Genomic DNA, 18317 nt, shown 5'->3' with positions numbered 1-18317 from the left:
CTTTCATGCCTGCTTTAATCTCATCTATTGAACTCCTCATGTAACTGCTGAGATGGCTCCAAGAATTAGCTTGTCTTGTCTCACATGCACATACCCCTCCTGTCTCTGCAGGGTTTCTGCGCAGAGAAAATTGCAGCAGGTTCACATCTCACTCCCTCTTTTAATTTGTGAAGCAAATCAGCTTGCTGCTTTTGCTTGCTCTCTTTTTCTGCTCTTGCTTCTGCTCTGCTTTCTGCCTCTGCTTATTAGCTAGTTCTAGCTAAACAGTCCACATTGCTTCCTGGACTGTTTCTCCTCTCCTGTTCCTGTGACCATCTCGAACCTGCTCCGGACTGGGACCCGGGAACACCGAAGGTTCGGCTGCAGCGGCTGCCCCAGCGCCGGAGGGACTGAGAACAGAGCAACCACCCCCGAAAGAGACTTTCTGATTTTGCCATCTTTCTCAGAGTGGTGTCATCGGGTATTGTTCATTTTGTGTGCTGGGGGGTGCGGGGCCAGTCAAATAAACAGGTTCTTTCCACCTCTCTCCGAGGAATTTTTTCCCAAACCGGTTGGGGGGAGGGGCCGTGTGGGTTTCGCTTTCTGGAGGGGCCCTCCTTTGCAGATTCTTTAACAAATTTGCCCTAAACCAGGACAAATTTTTGGCAAATCCCCGCAGCAGGGAGGAAGGGAGGGAGGAAGGGAGGAAATGGTGTCCCGAGGGGGCCAGGGCCCTCGGCATGGAAATTATCCCATAAATGCTTTTGGACCTATCTACAGGAAACTCCTGGAGGTCACTGCCAGAGCCGGCTGCTGACAGCGTTCCTGAGAGCCCAGACAAGCAGTCAGGGCAGGCAGAACCCAGGAAAATAAATCTTCAAGGTAAGGAATCCTGAAAACCAGACCCTTCTTTACCTGCTTTGCTCCCTGATCTTCTCATTCCATCATTCTTCAAACTGCAGATTACTGCACTTCGCAGCTGTGGTGCTCAGGAATTCATCTGCTCTGCGCTCTTTTGGCTTAAGTGGGGCATCCAAGCCTGCAAAAAGCTCCAGTCCTTTGAGAGGTGCTGGGGATGCTCTGGCACAGAAACTCATCCTCAGTGCCTTCCACTGGGGAGTATCTGGGTAAGGTAAGAAATCAGGCAGTTTGCAGAAAACAGCTCAGAGGAATGACATTAAAAATAAAAACCAAATAATGCTGATATATTAAATAAGGTTTGCCAGAAGGCATTACCTGTTCTTAAAGCATGGAAATAGTATTAGAAGTAACTTCTGTAGAAAAGGCTGTGTCAACCACAGATTTTTATCTACCATGACAGAAGTTCCTAATGGAGCACCAACAAGTGCAAGATAAATTTTATATATTTTCCTAAGTAAATATAAACGCAACTTGTTTTTCAGATTTGACACTACTTAGGATAAAACAAGAAGATTGGGCTGCTACGTAACTCCTGTACATCTACACAGACATTGATTTTCCACCAAAACCCTGAGTACTAAATATTTTAGGTTGTCATATTGTTTAACAAGGAAAGCATGTCAGCATAACAACAAATTGGTGGGGTTTTAAAATTATTTTTCTTTAGCAAGAAAGTACTCCACACAACAGTTTGGTGCAGTTTTGTATGCCTTTTAAATATTACATACTATTCTGTACCAGTTTGTTTTCTAAGAGGAAAAAGCAGCGCATGAGTTTTCCAAATGGAAAAGCAATCACAGTTGCCCAACATCTGGAAATGGATATCAATTAAAATTTCTCAAAGATTTTTTTTTTTTTTTGGAGTATTTCTTTCATCTCTGTGGTAAGATCTCTCCTGGTGCTCCAAGACAGAATGGTCTTCTAGGATCTATTTCCCCAGTTCTGCTTGTTGAATAAAGATATTTTAGTGCCTGAAATGGTATCAGTACAAAACTCATCAGTGGTAACTAAACATCAAATGTAAAATAATGACTGTAAATAGCTGTACTATCCATTGGGGGAGAAAACAAAAACCCAAACACCATTAATCAGCAATAGAACAAATGAAAAATTCAGATTCAAAAACTAAAAAAGTGCAACTTCCACAGAAAAATGAGAATTCCTATCAAAGGGATTAGGTCTTAAACAACAATGCTGATATACTGAGTCGCTAATAAGTTTTCAATTAATAAAGCTTTTATTAAATTTATTCAATTAATAAAGTTTTCAATTCTATTTGGGGAAAAGTTTTCAAGACAGTATTTTTTTCTGTATGTATTTAATGATACAAAATTATTCTTTTGGTTTTTTTTGTTTCTTTAAATAACTAAATAAATCTTTCTGGTCAAGCAAAATAAGAAACAAGAAACCAAACAGCCTGAAAGGCATCTAAAATAGGTAAATTTTGTGTAGAGTCTCCCTTCAGATACACATTCCTCATTTTTGCCAGTATTTAGGTTCAGATGTTTGTGATTCTAGAAATGCATTTGGCTGGGCAATATTAAAGGTAATAATTAAAGCTGAGTGTTCCTCCCACAGCTCTGAAAAAGTGGCATCTATCCACATTGCAGATGGGGGGGACAAGAAACTTTCAAATATGTAATTTTTAAATAAAAAAAGAAATTCTGCAAGAAGTTCTTAGGTCTGGCAGGTCACGAGTAAGGTGGGAAGGATGAGGTGCAGAATCACCAAGAGGTCACAGCCACATGTTTTCCAGCTGCCTGCTGAATCCAGGAGGTGGTGCCAGGAAATGGTCTCTGCCACATTCCTGGAATCCCTGTAAGAAATTGTGATGCCAAAGTTCCAAGACTGGATGGACATTCCCAGATCCACTGAAGCCCCAGAGTGGTTCAGAAAAAGGCTTGGATCTCTGAGGTGCTGCTGACCAGTAAGAGGAGCAGGAACAGGGCACCATGTAAGCCTCTATGCACTGGAGCCATGAATTCTCATCTATACATTGAAATATGTGTATTTTTTTAAAATATTGCCTTTGACAGACTTGCCTGAGTCATAGGATGGTCTGAGTTAAGGGGATAAATAATGAGCATTGTCATACTAAAGTTGTATGACTGATAAAATTCAGAATATTAAAAAAAAAAACCCCTCAGGAATTGTCTTTATTACTCAGTCTATGCCTTCACCTTTACTCTGAAAAAAATACAAGGAATTCAAAATGTCATATTTAATACAATCATCTCCTTTTCCCATCACCTTTATACCTTGAACTGTGTCATTCCATGCTTGGTTGAGAATTTTGGTGAACAGCAGTTAATAAGCCCAGAGAGCATAAGAACACCTTAATGAGATCACCTACTTGGAAGGGCAAGGAGAATCTGTAAGACTGCAATTATACTTCAAATGATGCTTTCAAGACCCACAGTTAAACTGAATCATTAATAAACCATTTTTTCCAGTTGTACCAAAAATCACTGGAATTTTGGATTCAAGGTAGCAAAAGGTCTTTGGTTATAAACAAGCTTTGTGTTTCCAGACCAAAGTACATTTCCCTCATTTTTTCAGCATCTTTGGATATAACAGAGATGTCTCATTATGCTGGTATAGTTTATGGGATGGAGGCTGGTGTTTGTACCAGCAGTACAGAGTCTTTATTTCCAGAAAAAATAATGCCTCAACTGTGGAGAGCCTGGTTCAAGCATGGCTTACAGAAAGCGGCCATGAAGGTATTCAGCTAAGGGAAAAATAAAAGGCTGCTGTAAAGCAGCAGTTCCCAGGCTTGATTCTGTAAATAGTTAGGTTCTCAGCCACCTTTTATATAAACAACAAGATTCTCAGACCGTTTTCTCAAAAAACAGGCAAATATTCTGTCCTTGGCTGCTCTGGGAACAGATGGATGTTCCTTTATATCTGGGAACAGATAAAAAGGTTTTGAGAACTTTTCTTATCATGGTAAGACTCAACCTCTGCTCATCAGAGAAACCTGAAGAGCTCAAACCCCAACCTGCATTGCTTGCATTTTTTGTCTGCAGAACATTAGCTACCAAAATCTACACAGATCTGCTCCCAGAAAAAAAAAAAAAAAAAACAAGATCCCTGTGCAGGGATCAGCCCAGGAAGACTGAAGGTGATTAATTAGGAGCTGAGAAAGAAATTCTGTCACAACTGCAGCACCACATAGAAACTGGTGCTGCTTAATGCAACCTGTTTGATACCGAACACAAGATTGCTGGTGCACCAAGCCTGAAGACTTGGCTGCTCATCATCTTGAACTGGCTTGGCTTTTGGAAGGCTTCCACTGAAAGACAGGGAAAACAGAGAACAACCATGAGGTAAGAAAAGGTCTCTTGGACACTGTGAGGAAACTGAACTGTGGAATGATTCTAACAGTCTAAAAAAGTATGTGTTTTTTTCTTTGGAGGCACATGGAAAACACCTCCTGCTCTCTTATTTGTCCTGTAGCCTGATATTTTTGCGAAGTAGCTCTTATTGACAAAAATATAGCATTCTCATGAAAATAAACTGCAGATGTAGCAGTGGTAACAGGAACTGAACCATGGAATCTGCTGAGTTGGAAGGGATCACCCAATCCAGCTCCCTGCCCCACCAATCCCACCCTGTCCAAACACTCCCTGAACTCTGTCAGGTTTGGTGCTCTCACCACTGCCCTGGGAAACCTGTTCCAGTGCCCAACCTCCCTCTGGGGGAGGAACCTTTTCCTGATACCCAACCTAAACCTGAAAACCCTGACCCAGCTTCAGGTTTCAGGTCCTGTCAGCAGAGTGAAAAGATCCGTGCCTGCCCCTCATCTTCCCCTCCTGAGGATTTAGAAGACCCCAAGGAGCTTCCCCTCAGTCTCCTGCAGCTCCAAGTGCCCTCAGACCCTAGGCCCCCTCCCCACCCTCACTGCCCTCTCAATTGCTTAATGCCCGTATCACCCTTTTGTTAAAGACAAGAATTTACACACCGTTTCAGTACCCCTTTCCTGGGAAATCAGTGTTAGAAATATTAACACTAAAAAAATACACAGTGCAAATTACATAACGAAAAAAAAGTTGCTGAAACCAACGTTACAATTTGCTGATTCTATCCAGAAAAGAGATAAGACATATCCCCAAGCAGTTCCCAAAACCAGGATGAAATGGTACAGTCTCAAAGCAATTAAACAGCACAAAATTCTGTTTCCCACACAGGAGTTACCAGTTTACTCTGACCATCACTGGTTAGGAAAATTAATGAAAAAATAAGAATTTTTGTTATTTCAGCACGAGCAACTACTACCAGCAAAGGCATGCTGCACATCTGATTAACTTTTTAACGATTAGGAGCTCTGACATGTGAACAGATAAAAAGCAGAAAAATCAAAACCCAGGTTTACTAAGGCAGGTAATGGAATGTGCTGTTATGTGTAAGAAATGTTCCTTCAAATGCTGCAATTCTTTAAATGCCAGATCTTGGCAGTACTGAATTGTTCAGTCTTATAAACAGATGATGTGTTTTAGTGACACACTTTCCTTCTGAAACTCAAGGACTCAAAGGTGAACAAAATTTATGGGCAAAAGTTGGGCTGAATAGTGTCTACTCACAAAAAAAGCCACAACTTATTAGTGACACAATACTTTAAACATAGGTATCAGTGTTGCACATGTTCTTCAGCTATATTCAAAACAATACTCAACATAAAAATTGTTTTCAGCCAAAATAACAAACTACACAACAGTTTCCTGCATCAAGTAAATAATAAAAAAAAAAATATCCCCTGCAAGAGTCAGCACAGAAAAACTCCAGATCTTCTGAAAGCTGAACATATCTCACTGCGCACAGGAGGAGGACAGAAACAAGAACTGCAAAGTAAAGGGTTTATATCTCCATGTACAGTCTACAGACCTTTGAAGGGAACACAGCTCAGCAAAATCTCACTACTCTGAAGGCTTTCAATTGTGTTTGTCTGCAAACAAAAAGATCCATGGAACTTAGGTGTGTGTCTAATCATGGAAAATGTTTAGACAGAACAGACTGGAAGCTCAAGTCACCACTGAAATACAAAGATTAAAAATACTGCAGAAATCTGAAGCATACATTACTCAATACTGCTTATTTACGAAGTTGTTATTCAAAGGTCACTGACCACTAAAATTATTTCACAAACCAATCTGTTTTTACAGGTCTTAAACCTATAAATACTGTTTTTGTCAATACACTGCCACATGAAGAATATACGATCATTTATATCAAGACTAAAATTATTCTGTTTTTTCTGTTCATCTGTAGTAAAGAGCATTGTTCACCTGATGACTTTGTGTACTCCAGCAAATTAAATGAGAAGTATTTGGTTAAGACACACAGCCTTAATTCCTAAACCTAACATGTGACTAGAAACACTTCCTAAGGTGACGCAGGGCTCTTATCTAGAAAAATCTTAACAGTTTCTGAGGACTCAGCAAACAAGTAACAGGACAATTAAAAGTCTTTCATGCTGTTAAATTTAGCTAAGAATTACCTCCTGTTCTTCAGCATCAAGTATTCCCCATGCTCTGAAAACAAGAAGCCATGGGATTACAAGAAAGCCTCATTTAACATGTTTTTATAGAGACTCTGCTATCAAGAATGTCACTAGTAACTAAAAGATCTCCAAATCGTGGGCATTATCAATTTCAATAGTATCCTCAGGTTCCATCTTTGCCTCGTGGTGCCCTTCCTGCAGGTCGTCCAGGGAAGCCAGAGCCTCGTTTGTGTCACTGGCAAAAGTCTCACGAGATGCATCATCATATTCCTGCAGGTTAAGCCCCTTGATGGCCTTCTTCATCTTCTTCCCCAGAACTTGTATCCTCCTCTTCTTGGCAGCTTTCTTGTTTTCATACTCCTTCTGGTTTTCCAGATAGAATATTTCCTTGAAAGAAAAGAAGTAAACAGCAAAATATATTTGCATATTCGTTTTAGTGGTATTTACTAAAAAAAAAAGGTGAAGTAATAAAAAGAAAATACTTAAGATACTGGTTGATATTTAACTAAGCCACTTGTTATTGAGAGCAGAAGTGTGAGAAAAGGCTGCATTTAAGGAAAAGGGGTAGAACAGAGTATTTACTTTCTAATAGTGTAAAGTGATCAGGCTTGCAACTTTTAAAATTTTTTTCTGACCACTGCAAGCTATGGAAGGATGTTGGAGTTTTATTTCCCTTTCTCTTTTTCTTTTCTTCAAACAATTTCAATGTTGACACAAAGTAGACTTTTTTCTCAATTCCCAGTACCAGACTCTGGAAAGGTTTACAGAATTACCTGTACCCACCTATAAGCAAAATAAAAACTCTAATAAAAACTCTATTAAAAAAGTAGCATATGCCACAAAAAAAAAAGTTGGTATTTTCTACGCTAAGTTAAAAGATCTCAGAGAAATAGTATTTACAAGCTTACAAAACTGATTTAAAGAGCACCACAGATGAGCCCAGTGAGCAATTCAGATTAGGTTCAGACCATCAACTGGTTTAAAGAGAAATTCTGCCTGGTGCCACAGTTGGGAGTAGACAGGACAAAAATATTCTGCTGGGAGACCTGCACTCAATCCATGCACAATGACACAAAGCTCCAAGGGGAGAAACACAATGTGGACAGCTTTGCTGTAAAGAACACAAATCTACAAACCAGGAAAATCTGACATTTACCTCTGCCAGACTCCACAACCTCATCTTCCTCAACAGGTTTTTGAGACTGGCAACATGCAAAAATGAGTTCTCTCTGCTTATTTAATGGCAATTTAATAATTTTTGAGTAGATTTTTTATCTTTTGCTGTCTTTTGAATGTGAAAGCCTGGTTTCAATGGAATACACAGTTACATTTGTTAGAAGTTAGAGAGCTTCAGTCATGGTATTTCTAGTAGGAAGAAAAAACCCAAATGAGAATGTACATTTGAACTCCTGACATTTTTACCTTGATTTTTTCTTCTTTGATGCTTGGTGTGTTCTTCAGCAGGTTTAAATAAACACCCCCAGGTGTTCTTCTCCGGGTGCCATTCTAAATAGGGAGAGAGGAAATTAGGAATAGCAAGCTTAATGCTAAGTTTTGACAAAAAAATAGCCCTAAAGCAACTCTCAGTGTTGAGGCAGAATATAGCCAATTTAAGTTCTGGTGTGTCAAATACCAGATGAAAATAACCTTGGCTGTGTCTCATTTTTGACTGAATTAGTCATATGAACGTCAACAATAAGCCTGCTAAATCTGGACAGTAAAATAATGAAGTTACAAAAAAATTCCCTTAGAATATAATGTAAAATTATTAAAACTACACACTAAACCTGATTTTGGTAGTGAAGAAACAAAATACAAACAATATTCTAACTACTCTCACAGCTATCTGCAACAAGTTATGCAGTAGGTTAAAAACTCAGAGCATTCCTAACACATAGGCCCAGTAAAATGTCTGAAACAAATATAACAAAATTATGTTGATCCCAGACTTTTTAAATAATTTCCTGTGCTCAGAAATGCTACAACTTGAAAAATACCGAAGGATTTTGCATTTCTGTTGAAAACACAGGAAACACAACCTGTACTTTAAAATTCCTCCCCACCACATGTTCGACCCACAAGTTTTCAGTGCAGCAACAGCACCGCATGGAAAGGGCTCAGCTTTGAAACCTCTGTAAATTACAAGTGCTAACTATTATTATTCAATTAAAATTTGCAGTATAAAACACTGCTTTTACTCCAGTAAAAAAGTGGATGACACCAGTGCAAAGTGTGATACTTTCCTGATAAATAATGTACTATATAATCTAAAAATTCCAAGAGGGATGGTCAGGTTTTAAGTAGGCTCTTGAAACAGCACATGTGAACATCTTTTTATCACCTGCATTTCATGGTGCCTTTTGTGATCTGCCTTCTTTCAAAGAGTATACTCTGATCTGCTCCCAAAGCAACCTGTGCCACCAGGAGTTGTGTCCCTTCATCTCCTCTGTTGAACACTTTTTAATTTCACTTTCAAGACAATGGAATGCTTCTAACACAACTAAGACAGCTGGAATTTGTTGCCTTTTGTTTTATGAAAGAGGAAGGTGGGTTTTTTTGTTTTGTTTTTTATTTAGTTTATTTACAGTTTTTTTTGATTGTGCTCTCCTACTTGTTTTTTGCCTCCTCTCTACTTCCAAGGGATGTAACTTAAAACTTGTAATCAAGTGAAAGCAATTCCTCATTCTTGCCCACTTTTTCCTCACCCACAGCTTTACTTACCCACTGTGTTTTTTGCACTGAGGCTCATTATTTAACAAGAACAATAACAGACAACCTAACCAAGGAGTATACCAAGGGGTTTTTAACACTATTTTTAACAGAAATCAGAGCTCAGCTTTTCTCTCCTAATACACAATCCAGTGGCTCCCTAACACAGCTAACAGTTTTCCTTTTGGGAGGTATTCTGAAACTAGGATGTTGAAAATGCTGGGTTTTATTCAAACCTGAGAATCCTTCATCCTCAAGGATGAGGGAAGGATTCCAAGGAGAGGCACAGTAACAGACACAACATTATCCCTGCAAGTCAGACACCAGACTCAGCACAAGAACCTGGGTAATTTCCACGTTCATTCATCTTATTGTTTGCTCAAATCCTGTTGGGAGGTTACATAGATCATTTTTTTAGGGGTTACACAGATTACTTTTTTATGTTGGCAAGGGAAGGCCATAAAACTCCAGGAGAACATGTCCAGCACAAGAAACTTGAGTGAAAATTCTATAAGTGTGAAAATTCCACAAGTAAAGAGCTGTTGCCCCACAGGATGACATTTTCCTTACCACGATGAACAGCCCACCATTCTGCTCTACTTCAGCTGTTTCCATCAGCAGCTCGATGGCTTTTCTCTTCCCAATTATTTTCACTACTCGAGCAATTAAGTCTTTCTTTGGCTCACAAAGTCTGAACAGACAGGGGAAAAATAAAAAAAAAAAAAAGAGGCACATTTATTGTCAAGACAATTCCTTGAGTGTAACTGACTGTGGAACTTCCACAATGAATAATTCATTTCGTGCAGAAGAGTCTATGCGTTCAAATGTGTTTAAATGGTTTACTGAATCAGATTTCAAAATACTGAGCTTCTGAAGCATGTTTTTTCCCTGCAGCATGCATTTTGAAAACTTGTTTCAATGAAAACGCCTTGAGTGGTTATTTTCCTTCTATTGACATGTGAAGTATCAAACCAAATACGAAACTGCAAAGACCTGCATAAACCTCTGAAATCAAAATATAGAAGCTTCTTGTGCATTTAACAGTTAAAATTAACTTTTTACAGTTCAATCAGCAACTGGACAAAACAGGAAGTATAAAAGTTCCCCTGTATCATGTGCCATTTCAGTCAAACCTACATAACAAAGAAGAAATAATTTATTGACTGATCTGCAATAATCTATAAAAAGCAAACAAAACAACAAAAAAATTACACTACAACAGAACCCTACTGATACAGCTCAGTGCCACTGCTACTACAATTAGAAAAAAGAGGCTTCTGTCCTATTTCAATGAAGCTGCATACAACAAAAAGGAGTTTATTGCAAGAAATATGTTTAAACTTTTCAAATTAAGAAATGAGGAACTACCCAGAACTATTAATAGCATTAATAACTAATTTATGTACTAATACCACATGTACAAAAACAATTATGACCAATAAACCCAAGTTTTATTTAAATGTCCAGCTGTCAGTAAATATTCTAAGTCTTATTTCCCATTTAACGTAATTTTCTTCCCTTGCACCACTTAAAAGAGGAGCATGGCAGTTTAACTCCATCCAAAACACTGCACTGCCCAAGTTATCTAGTTTCAAGGTTTAGAACAGATTTTTTTTGTGACCACAGCATGTGTGCATTAGTGTCAAACTCGAAACAACCACTGGGTATTTCCCAAAGAAGGCCACTACTAAATCTGTATAATGAGAAGCAGTATTTTTCCTTGCCCCGCTCCTAAATAACAAACTACCCTAGTGGCTCTGTAAGTAAAAATATAATAATTCGAAGAAACAGGCAGTATTATTTGGATGTTTCTGCAAGATCACCAGCCACAGTGATGCATTTTTATCCCAGGATTTTGGAAATGCTTTTTGTCATCTTTATGCCTTGAGAAAGCTGACCTAGAGGAGAGTCTAGACAGAGTTAAAGAATAAAGTAGGGATTTATTACAAGGCCTCAATGGACACATCTTGGGCAGCACAAGAGCCCAGCCAGGGCCACACCCCAGCTGAAGGCAAAATGGTCATAAAAATGGACAACCAGTCACAGGGTCTCTCCTTTTATAAGCTCTGCTCCATTTGCACATTGAAGTTAATTGTCCAATTGCAGCTCCAGCCCCTAAGTCCTATCCTGCTTGTTTTTCTCTCTTCAGTCCACATTGTTTATGCTGTTGGGCCTGAGATCTGGATCACCAGTCCTTGGTCCCCAGGTAGAGCAGGAATTGTTCTGAGTTCCTACTCTGTGAAGAGAACTCACCATCCCCTAATACGAAGCTGAGAAGAACACACTAAAGCAGCACAGAATCTGAGAAATATAAAAGCCAAAACCTGAGGCATCAATCCGCTGTGACACCTCATTTAGCAGCAGGGCAACTTTCCCCCCACTTCTTTCTAGCAACCACCAATACTTAGTGAAGATGCACCATTTTTTAACTCACCGATAAGCAATCTCATCTGCCACTTTCTCCTCCGAATCTTCCTCTGTGATCTCATACCTTCCCTTGTATTTCATCTCCTGCCTTTCCCCCAGTCTGTCTTTCACAGGCCTCTTCCGTTTGAGGAAGCCCTGCCCGTTCTCCTCCTCTGCTGGACACGTCTTCTTGTCATCGTGCATGTACTCATCCAGCTCCTTATCCAAAGTCTCTGCCTCCTTCTGCTGGGCTTCCTTCATCAGCTTTTTAGCCAGCAGGTAGTTGTAAGTCTCAGACTGCCTGCTCCTGTCAATTGAACCGTCCATGCCCAGAATCCCAAGCTCGGTTGCCACGGCATCCTGGTTCTGCTCCTGGAGCACGGCGCCCCAGATGTTGTTGACCTTCTTCCCGTGCACAGCAGTCTGTTTTTGGTGGCTCTGGCTGAGCTCGAAGGGCTCGGGTTTGGCAGAGGAGAAGTTGACGCATTTCTGCCTCTTCCTCTTCCACAGGCAGCCGTCGTCGTCGGAGTCGGAGCCGCTCTCCTCGCTGGAGTCCAGGCTCTTGGTGGTCCTGTAAGGAACACTGGGAGCACAGCATGAGAGGCTGCTCTGGAAGGGCCGGCAGGAATCACTGCCAGCGTGCAGCTTCTGCAATTAAAATGCAAATTGAAACCCATTATTAATAATTAGAAGAGCTATCAAGTCGTCCATTAGCTAAAATATGTAATTCTGGCCCTTGTGGCCAAGCAGACCTCCATGAGCATCTCCTGGGCCACAGCACAGGAGCATCCCTTGAAACTGCTGCATTTTGAGTGCCTGAGCATGAAATAGAGCACGGCTGACACAGAAAAACATCAGGAGCTGCCCTTCCCCTTGAGGCAAACTTCGCTGTGCAAAAATTACTATAGAACTGGAAAAGCGGCGAATATGCGCAAACGGGGCAAGACGCACAGCAGGCTCTAAGAACAGGAAAATACCAGAACAACACAGCAAGCAACCAGAACTTTGTGTAACATCAGAGATGTTAATAATCTCTCTGCAGGTTTAAGGGAGAAGACCAAATGCCCAAAAAATAAACCCCCAAATCAAACCCACAATACCGGGATGGTGCTCAGACTAAGAGTGTTCTGTGATCCCTCAGTCATGACAGCACATGACCAACTTGGGGACAGCAGAACCTTTACAGAACCACCCACTTTTCCTCCTTTAAACCAACAAGACACCACGGTTTAACTATGTCTTATGATATAAAAATACTCAAGAAATGCTTTTACTCCTAATTCCAGTCATTCCGTGACTGAGTTTTTACCATAAAGTTATATGCTGTCCCATTATCTTTCAAAATAAGATCTCTTCCTTCACTTTCAGGTGAAATGAAAATTCCTTCTTTAGTCTCACTGTTTTCATCGACACGGTGCTGTTTCTTCTTTCTCCAGTCAGAAAAGGGAAGCATTCAACTTACCACATTATGACATACAAACTTTTAACTTCAAGTGTAATGCAACAACCATAAACACAGCATCAATAAAAAAAGACTGAGCATTTCTGTAAAAAACTTCTCTGATTTCTCAGAGCTACATCGCAGAGATCAAAATAACTGGAGAAAATAAAATTTGTTATGCATATAGTGTCATACACTGATCTTTGAAATCTTTCCCTGTTTGTACACTGCTGTGAATACCTCACACTCTTAGTAAAAATTCCTCACAGATTAAGTTCCTCATATCCTCTGAGAATCAAAGACTGGTTTGGGTTGGAAGGGATCTTAAATCCCATCCAGTGCCAGCTCTGCCACGGCAGGGACGCCTCCCACTGTCCCAGTGTCCAGCCCGGCCTCGGGCAGTGCCAGGGATGCAGGGGCAGCCCCAGCTGCTCTGGGCACCCTGTGCCAGGGCCTGCCCACCCTACCAGGGAACAATTCCTCATTGCCAAGATCCCAGCCAGCCCTGCCCTCTGGCACCGGGAGCCATTCCCCGGCTGCCGTCCCCGCGGCCCTCGGCAATTGTCCGTGTCCATCTTTGCCGCGGCCCCTCGGGGCCCTGCGAGGCCGCCCTGAGCTCAGCCCAAAGCTTCTGGTGCCCGGGTGAGCGATGGCAGCCGTGGCACCTTTGCTGCCGGCAGAGCTGCTCCATCCCTGTGCCCGTGCTGGAGCCTCCTCTGGCCTGGCTGCAGCTCCTCCCTGTCCTGGGGACTTCGGGCTGGTGGCGGAGGGGACACAACGGGGACATAGAGAGAGACAAGGGGACAGCGCTGGCCTCTCTACCCAGGCACGAAGAGCCGCGGGCTGCTGGCGCTGGCAGCCGGCAGCGCTCGGGGCTCTCCTGCGCGCTCCTCCGGCCGCTCGCCCTCACGGTCGCCGCTGTCCCCATTGTTCCCGCGCACCACGCGGGGAGGCCCCGGAGGTACCGAGGAAGGACAGCCACCAAAGCAGGGACAGCCAGCACCAAAGCAAGAACAGCCACCAGCGCAGGGACAGCCACCACCGCAGGGACAGCCAAGCCAGCAGCCCCGGGAGATGCCAACAAGCCCCGGGAGAAGCCAGCAGCCCGGGAATGAGCGCCCCACGGCGCCAAAACCCCCTGAGGCGCGGCCTCCGCGGCCTTCCCGCACCGCTGTGCCCCCGGCCCGGCGCTCCCCGCCCGGCGCTCCGGCCGCTGCCCGCCTTCACCTGTCCGGGGGAGCCGGCGCCGGGCATGTCCGAGTCGGAGCCCGAGAGCTCGCCGTCCTCCACGTCGCCGTCCATGCTTCGCAGCTCCTGCGCCATGTCCCGGCGGAAGGGAGGAGCGCGGCGGCGGGGCGGGATAGCGCGTCCGTCCGGGGCCGGGCGGCTGCGGCTCCTCCTTCCCGGCTCTTGCCCTATGGAAATATGTTGGGAAGGATGAAAGTTTGACAAGAAAGTCTCGCAGATATGTATGCTTGGCAGAAAGATTTTTAAATGTAGAGTCTGATGAAAGAATAGTGTCGCAGACATTTTTTCATAGAAATCTTTTCTTTTACATTTGTCTATCTTCTGGGAAGCAGAGCCCCAGAAGAAGAATGTAAACAATTGTTATCAGCTGCTGTGAAATGTAGCAGGTGCCCCTGTGATTGGCTCATCTTCCATGTGTACCATTAAAGGCCAATCACAAGAGCAGCTCAGGGACAGATTCCCTAGACATAGAACTTTGTTATTCATTCCTTCTATTCTATTCTTAGCTGAGCAGCTCTCTGCAACTTCTTTTTCTTTTTAGTATAGTTATAATGTATTATATATCATATATGAATAAATCAAGCCTTCTGATCAAGAAACAAGATTCTCGTCCTTCTCTCACCACAGTGACCGTCTAAAACCACTGTAATAGAATAGAGATGGGAAGCAAGTTTGGATCTGGAAGAAAAGAATTGCTGAGCCAGTCTTACTGCATAACCAAGAAGGCAAAGGGTGTTTTAGTTAGAAGGGGTTTTTATGGCTTTAGAGCAAAGGATAAACCCACTCAAACAAGATGTTTTTATCAAGCAGAAAGAGAGCACAGGCAAACAAGCCAGCAAAGCTGCAAGCAGAAAAAAGGTCTCAGGATTTTCCACTGCAAGAAAACTGAATAACAACTTCTAGCTTAAACTGTAATGTACTAACTTTTAGTGATTGGAGAACAGTAACATGAATATGGTAATTATAGTAGTTATGATAGGCTATAGATAACAAGGTGTAGATTGGTTCTACTGTATTAAGATGCTCAGCAAAAAGAAGTATATAATGCATTGTAACCAAAAGTAAAGTATAGAATGCATTGTAACCAAAACCAAAGGGTGTCCAGGCCTGCCTGCAGCTGCAGCTGACAGCTGTGGGCACAGCTCTGTCACCCACAGTCTTGGGCTGCTGTGACACCTTGGATGGAATAAACTGCATTTTGGAGAGCCCCTGGAGCCCCACATCTCTCATTTCAGCTCTTACAGAAGTGCCTCATTTCGCCGGCCGGGGTCTGTGTACAAATCACAAACGGGACGGGGCTGCTGAGGAACTGCCTCGAGCTGTTTGATTTCCCAGCATCACAATACATGGCTGTGACAATGGGAAGATGCCAGCAGCTCACATCCCGGGCAGCAGACACAGAACTCAATGTCACAACTCACTTTATAAGTTTTTTGACCAATCACACAAAGCAAAAGCACATTGACAGTAGTTCTATCCAACCACTGTAAGCACACGTACCTTTGGTTAAACAATGCTTGCTTATTTCAAACACAATACCTGCTTGTGAGCCTTAAAACACAATGCACAGAGCTCCATTATTAAGCTTCAAACTTCCTAATATCTTGCTAGAGAAACTTTTCTGTAGCTTGGGGAGTTATTCTAGACAAGTGTTAATACACACATCATTGTTCTATTTGTCCTTGCTTTTCTACTTACATAATTTTCCTGCTGACCAATCTCATGGCTGCTGCTTAGCTCCCATCACAGTCCCGCTGTCTCTGGGGCCTGCCCTTTGCAGCTTTCCCCAAACCCTCTGATTTTGTGGGTTCCCACACCTGGTGGTGGAAGGACGCAGAGTGTTATCGGCCCTACAGCGTGCCCCAGGTGGCTTGTGGGGCTCTGGGCTGCTCAGCACAAGGGTTTGGGGGGTGTGGGATGTGAAGAGTTGAGTGTTCTTTGGGGTGGAATCTCGGTGTGAAAAATGAGCATTTTGTGATTGGCTTTTCACAAGTATTAAAATGAATATTATATGTGTTGTGTTAGAAAGTAATGGTGTATTAATTCTCTTTAAGTAGTGTGGTAAATATAGTTTTAGGTTATAACAAAATGTTAAAATAGAAACTATGCTATGTAGGATACTTTTTTTGGAAAGAAAGGACTCACAGTGAGATAGCATCCACAGGACACCTGAATCTTTCAGAGAAAAGGAATTTATTGCCCCATTATCTGAAGAAATGAACTTCTTCCCGCCTTGCTCAACCCTAAAGATGCTGTTAGGGTCCAGAGGAAGAAGTTGACCCAGACTAGACAGAATCTGTGTTTGAATGGAATTTATATATCATGTATGAGGTGTATGAATATGCAACAGGTTATTGTTTTTAAGGGTTAATCCTCTGTTAACGGGTGTTTTTTTTCTGCTCTTATGTTGCCCAGAAAAGGTACCCAGACGTCCATAACTCCTTTTTTATTATTGTCTCATATTGTCCTAATTCAATTTGTCCAAATTATTATTACTCTAATTGCATTACTATTTTAGAACCATTTCATTACTATTAAACTTTTAAAATTTTAAAAGCAAGAGATTGGTGTTTTTCACATTGGTGTATTTTCAAGCCGGATCAAAAGGAAGGAGGTTCCTTCTCAATGCATCCTGGAATTGATAAGCTTGAAGGATGTGGTAAATAAAGGTGTGGAGAAGACAAGGCTATGAAGGAATTAATTATTGCATATAAATGTCTCCAAGGCAGTTTCTGCCTCTGTTCAGTGGTGCCCAGTGATAAGACAAGGAGCAATAGACTAAACAACAACATGAGGAAGAAATTCTTTCCTTGGAGGGGCAGAGCACTGGAATGGCTTCCCAGGAAAGTGGTGGAGTACCCCGCTCTGGAAGCACCACAAATCTACCTGGATTTGTTCCTGTGTCACCTGGTGACCCAGCCTGGGCTGGATGAGCTCCAGAGATGCCTTCCAGCCCCAACCATCCTGTGTTTCTGTTTTAGAAGAACAAAGAGGACTTAGCATCCCCCACTCAAGGACATCTGGGAGCTAAGAAGATTTAAGCTGATGGTATTATTGCATGGTAATACCAGTGCTCGAGGTATTATTAATTACTGATTGAGAGAAAAAAAACCCGAATCCAAGCAGATGCCTCACAATTCTTCAGCAAATACCAGCTGCTGGATAGGTACATTTTAACAAAAATAAAACAGCGCAGTCGATAAGTTGCTCCTACTGGAAACATCTTGACTCCAGGAAAACAAACGTAGCTGTGATTTTCCTGAGAAGAGTTACATCACAGCTGGGCATTTATGGTCCTGGTGATGTGGCCCTGAACACCCAATACATTTAAGAGTGCAGATTTTCACTCCCACCACTAACAGGCCCATGCATGCACACTGTTTTTCCTTTATGCATTTTAGGCTCTCTTACCTGAGGACTGCAAACCATCAGTGCCTCATTCAAAATCCCTGTTCTAGTCTAATTGGATTTTCAGTGCTTGGACACTTAACTGCAATGAAAGTCACTGGAAGCTACTTCTCATTATCAATTAGCCATTCTCATTTTCAGTTTTCCAGTCAGGCCTTTGACATTTTTCTGCACCTTAGGATGGGTACTTTACTTAAAAATTTCACTCCTGGACTTAAATTTCTTATTGTCTTGACAAAGCTGAAGAAAGAGCAGGAACAGTTAAAGCTCCTTCCCTGTTTGGTCCCTCAGGATACTCATGTTGCAGTGCTTCACAATTATTCAAGAAACCCAGTGAAAATGAGATAAATTATAGTGTGCTTCTTTCTGTGCTGTTCTCACCTCATTTCCCATTGTGTTTAATGATGCATAGCACTGGTCACATCCTCTTCTACCAAAAAGCTGGTTTTAATTTTATTTGCAAATAAATCATATCTCTGGAGTTTCACTAGGTTACAGGGAGTTCCTGGGCTGAAGTTAAGGGAAACTGTGGGACAGGGAAAATGTAATCCTTCAGTAACTCACATGAAGGAGATCTCTATGTCAGCATAACCTGTACATGGCACTGAGCAAAAACCACAAAGAAGCCACCAGAACTTCCAGTTTAAGTTCAGAAGAATAATTCATTTGGGCACTTCTTAAAATATCCAGAAGCAGGCCCAGTAAGAT

General features: G+C 42.0%; 1 protein-coding gene across 1 annotated transcript; it reads right to left on the bottom strand.

Annotated features, from left to right (window-relative positions):
- Positions 1 to 4863: 4863 nt before the first annotated feature.
- PHAX (phosphorylated adaptor for RNA export) lies at positions 4864 to 14340 on the bottom strand. Its single transcript, XM_074532537.1, has 5 exons — positions 14181 to 14340; positions 11541 to 12160; positions 9677 to 9797; positions 7820 to 7903; positions 4864 to 6784 (listed from the first exon to the last, which is right to left on the bottom strand). Exons 1-5 carry the CDS (start codon positions 14274 to 14276, stop codon positions 6515 to 6517), a joined length of 1191 nt encoding a protein of 396 aa, XP_074388638.1. The 5' UTR covers positions 14277 to 14340; the 3' UTR covers positions 4864 to 6514.
- Between the last annotated feature and the right edge of the window lie 3977 nt (positions 14341 to 18317).

The sequence above is a fragment of the Zonotrichia albicollis genome, chromosome Z (assembly GCF_047830755.1).
Source record: "Zonotrichia albicollis isolate bZonAlb1 chromosome Z, bZonAlb1.hap1, whole genome shotgun sequence".
NCBI lineage: Eukaryota > Metazoa > Chordata > Aves > Passeriformes > Passerellidae > Zonotrichia > Zonotrichia albicollis.
The sequence above is the reverse complement of the archived record's forward strand: the minus strand, read 5'-3'. Positions and strand labels throughout refer to the sequence as shown.

Coding starts and splice junctions, on each gene's coding strand:
- PHAX (XM_074532537.1), bottom strand. CDS start 14,276: ATGGCGCAGGAGCTGCGAAGCATGGACGGCGACGTGGAGGACGGCGAG. Junction 7,904..9,676: donor ATGGTGGGCTGTTCATCGTG/GTAAGGAAAATG, acceptor CTCCCTATTTAG/AATGGCACCCGGAGAAGAAC. Junction 6,785..7,819: donor TCAAAGAAGAAAAAATCAAG/GTAAAAATGTCA, acceptor TTTTCTTTCAAG/GAAATATTCTATCTGGAAAA.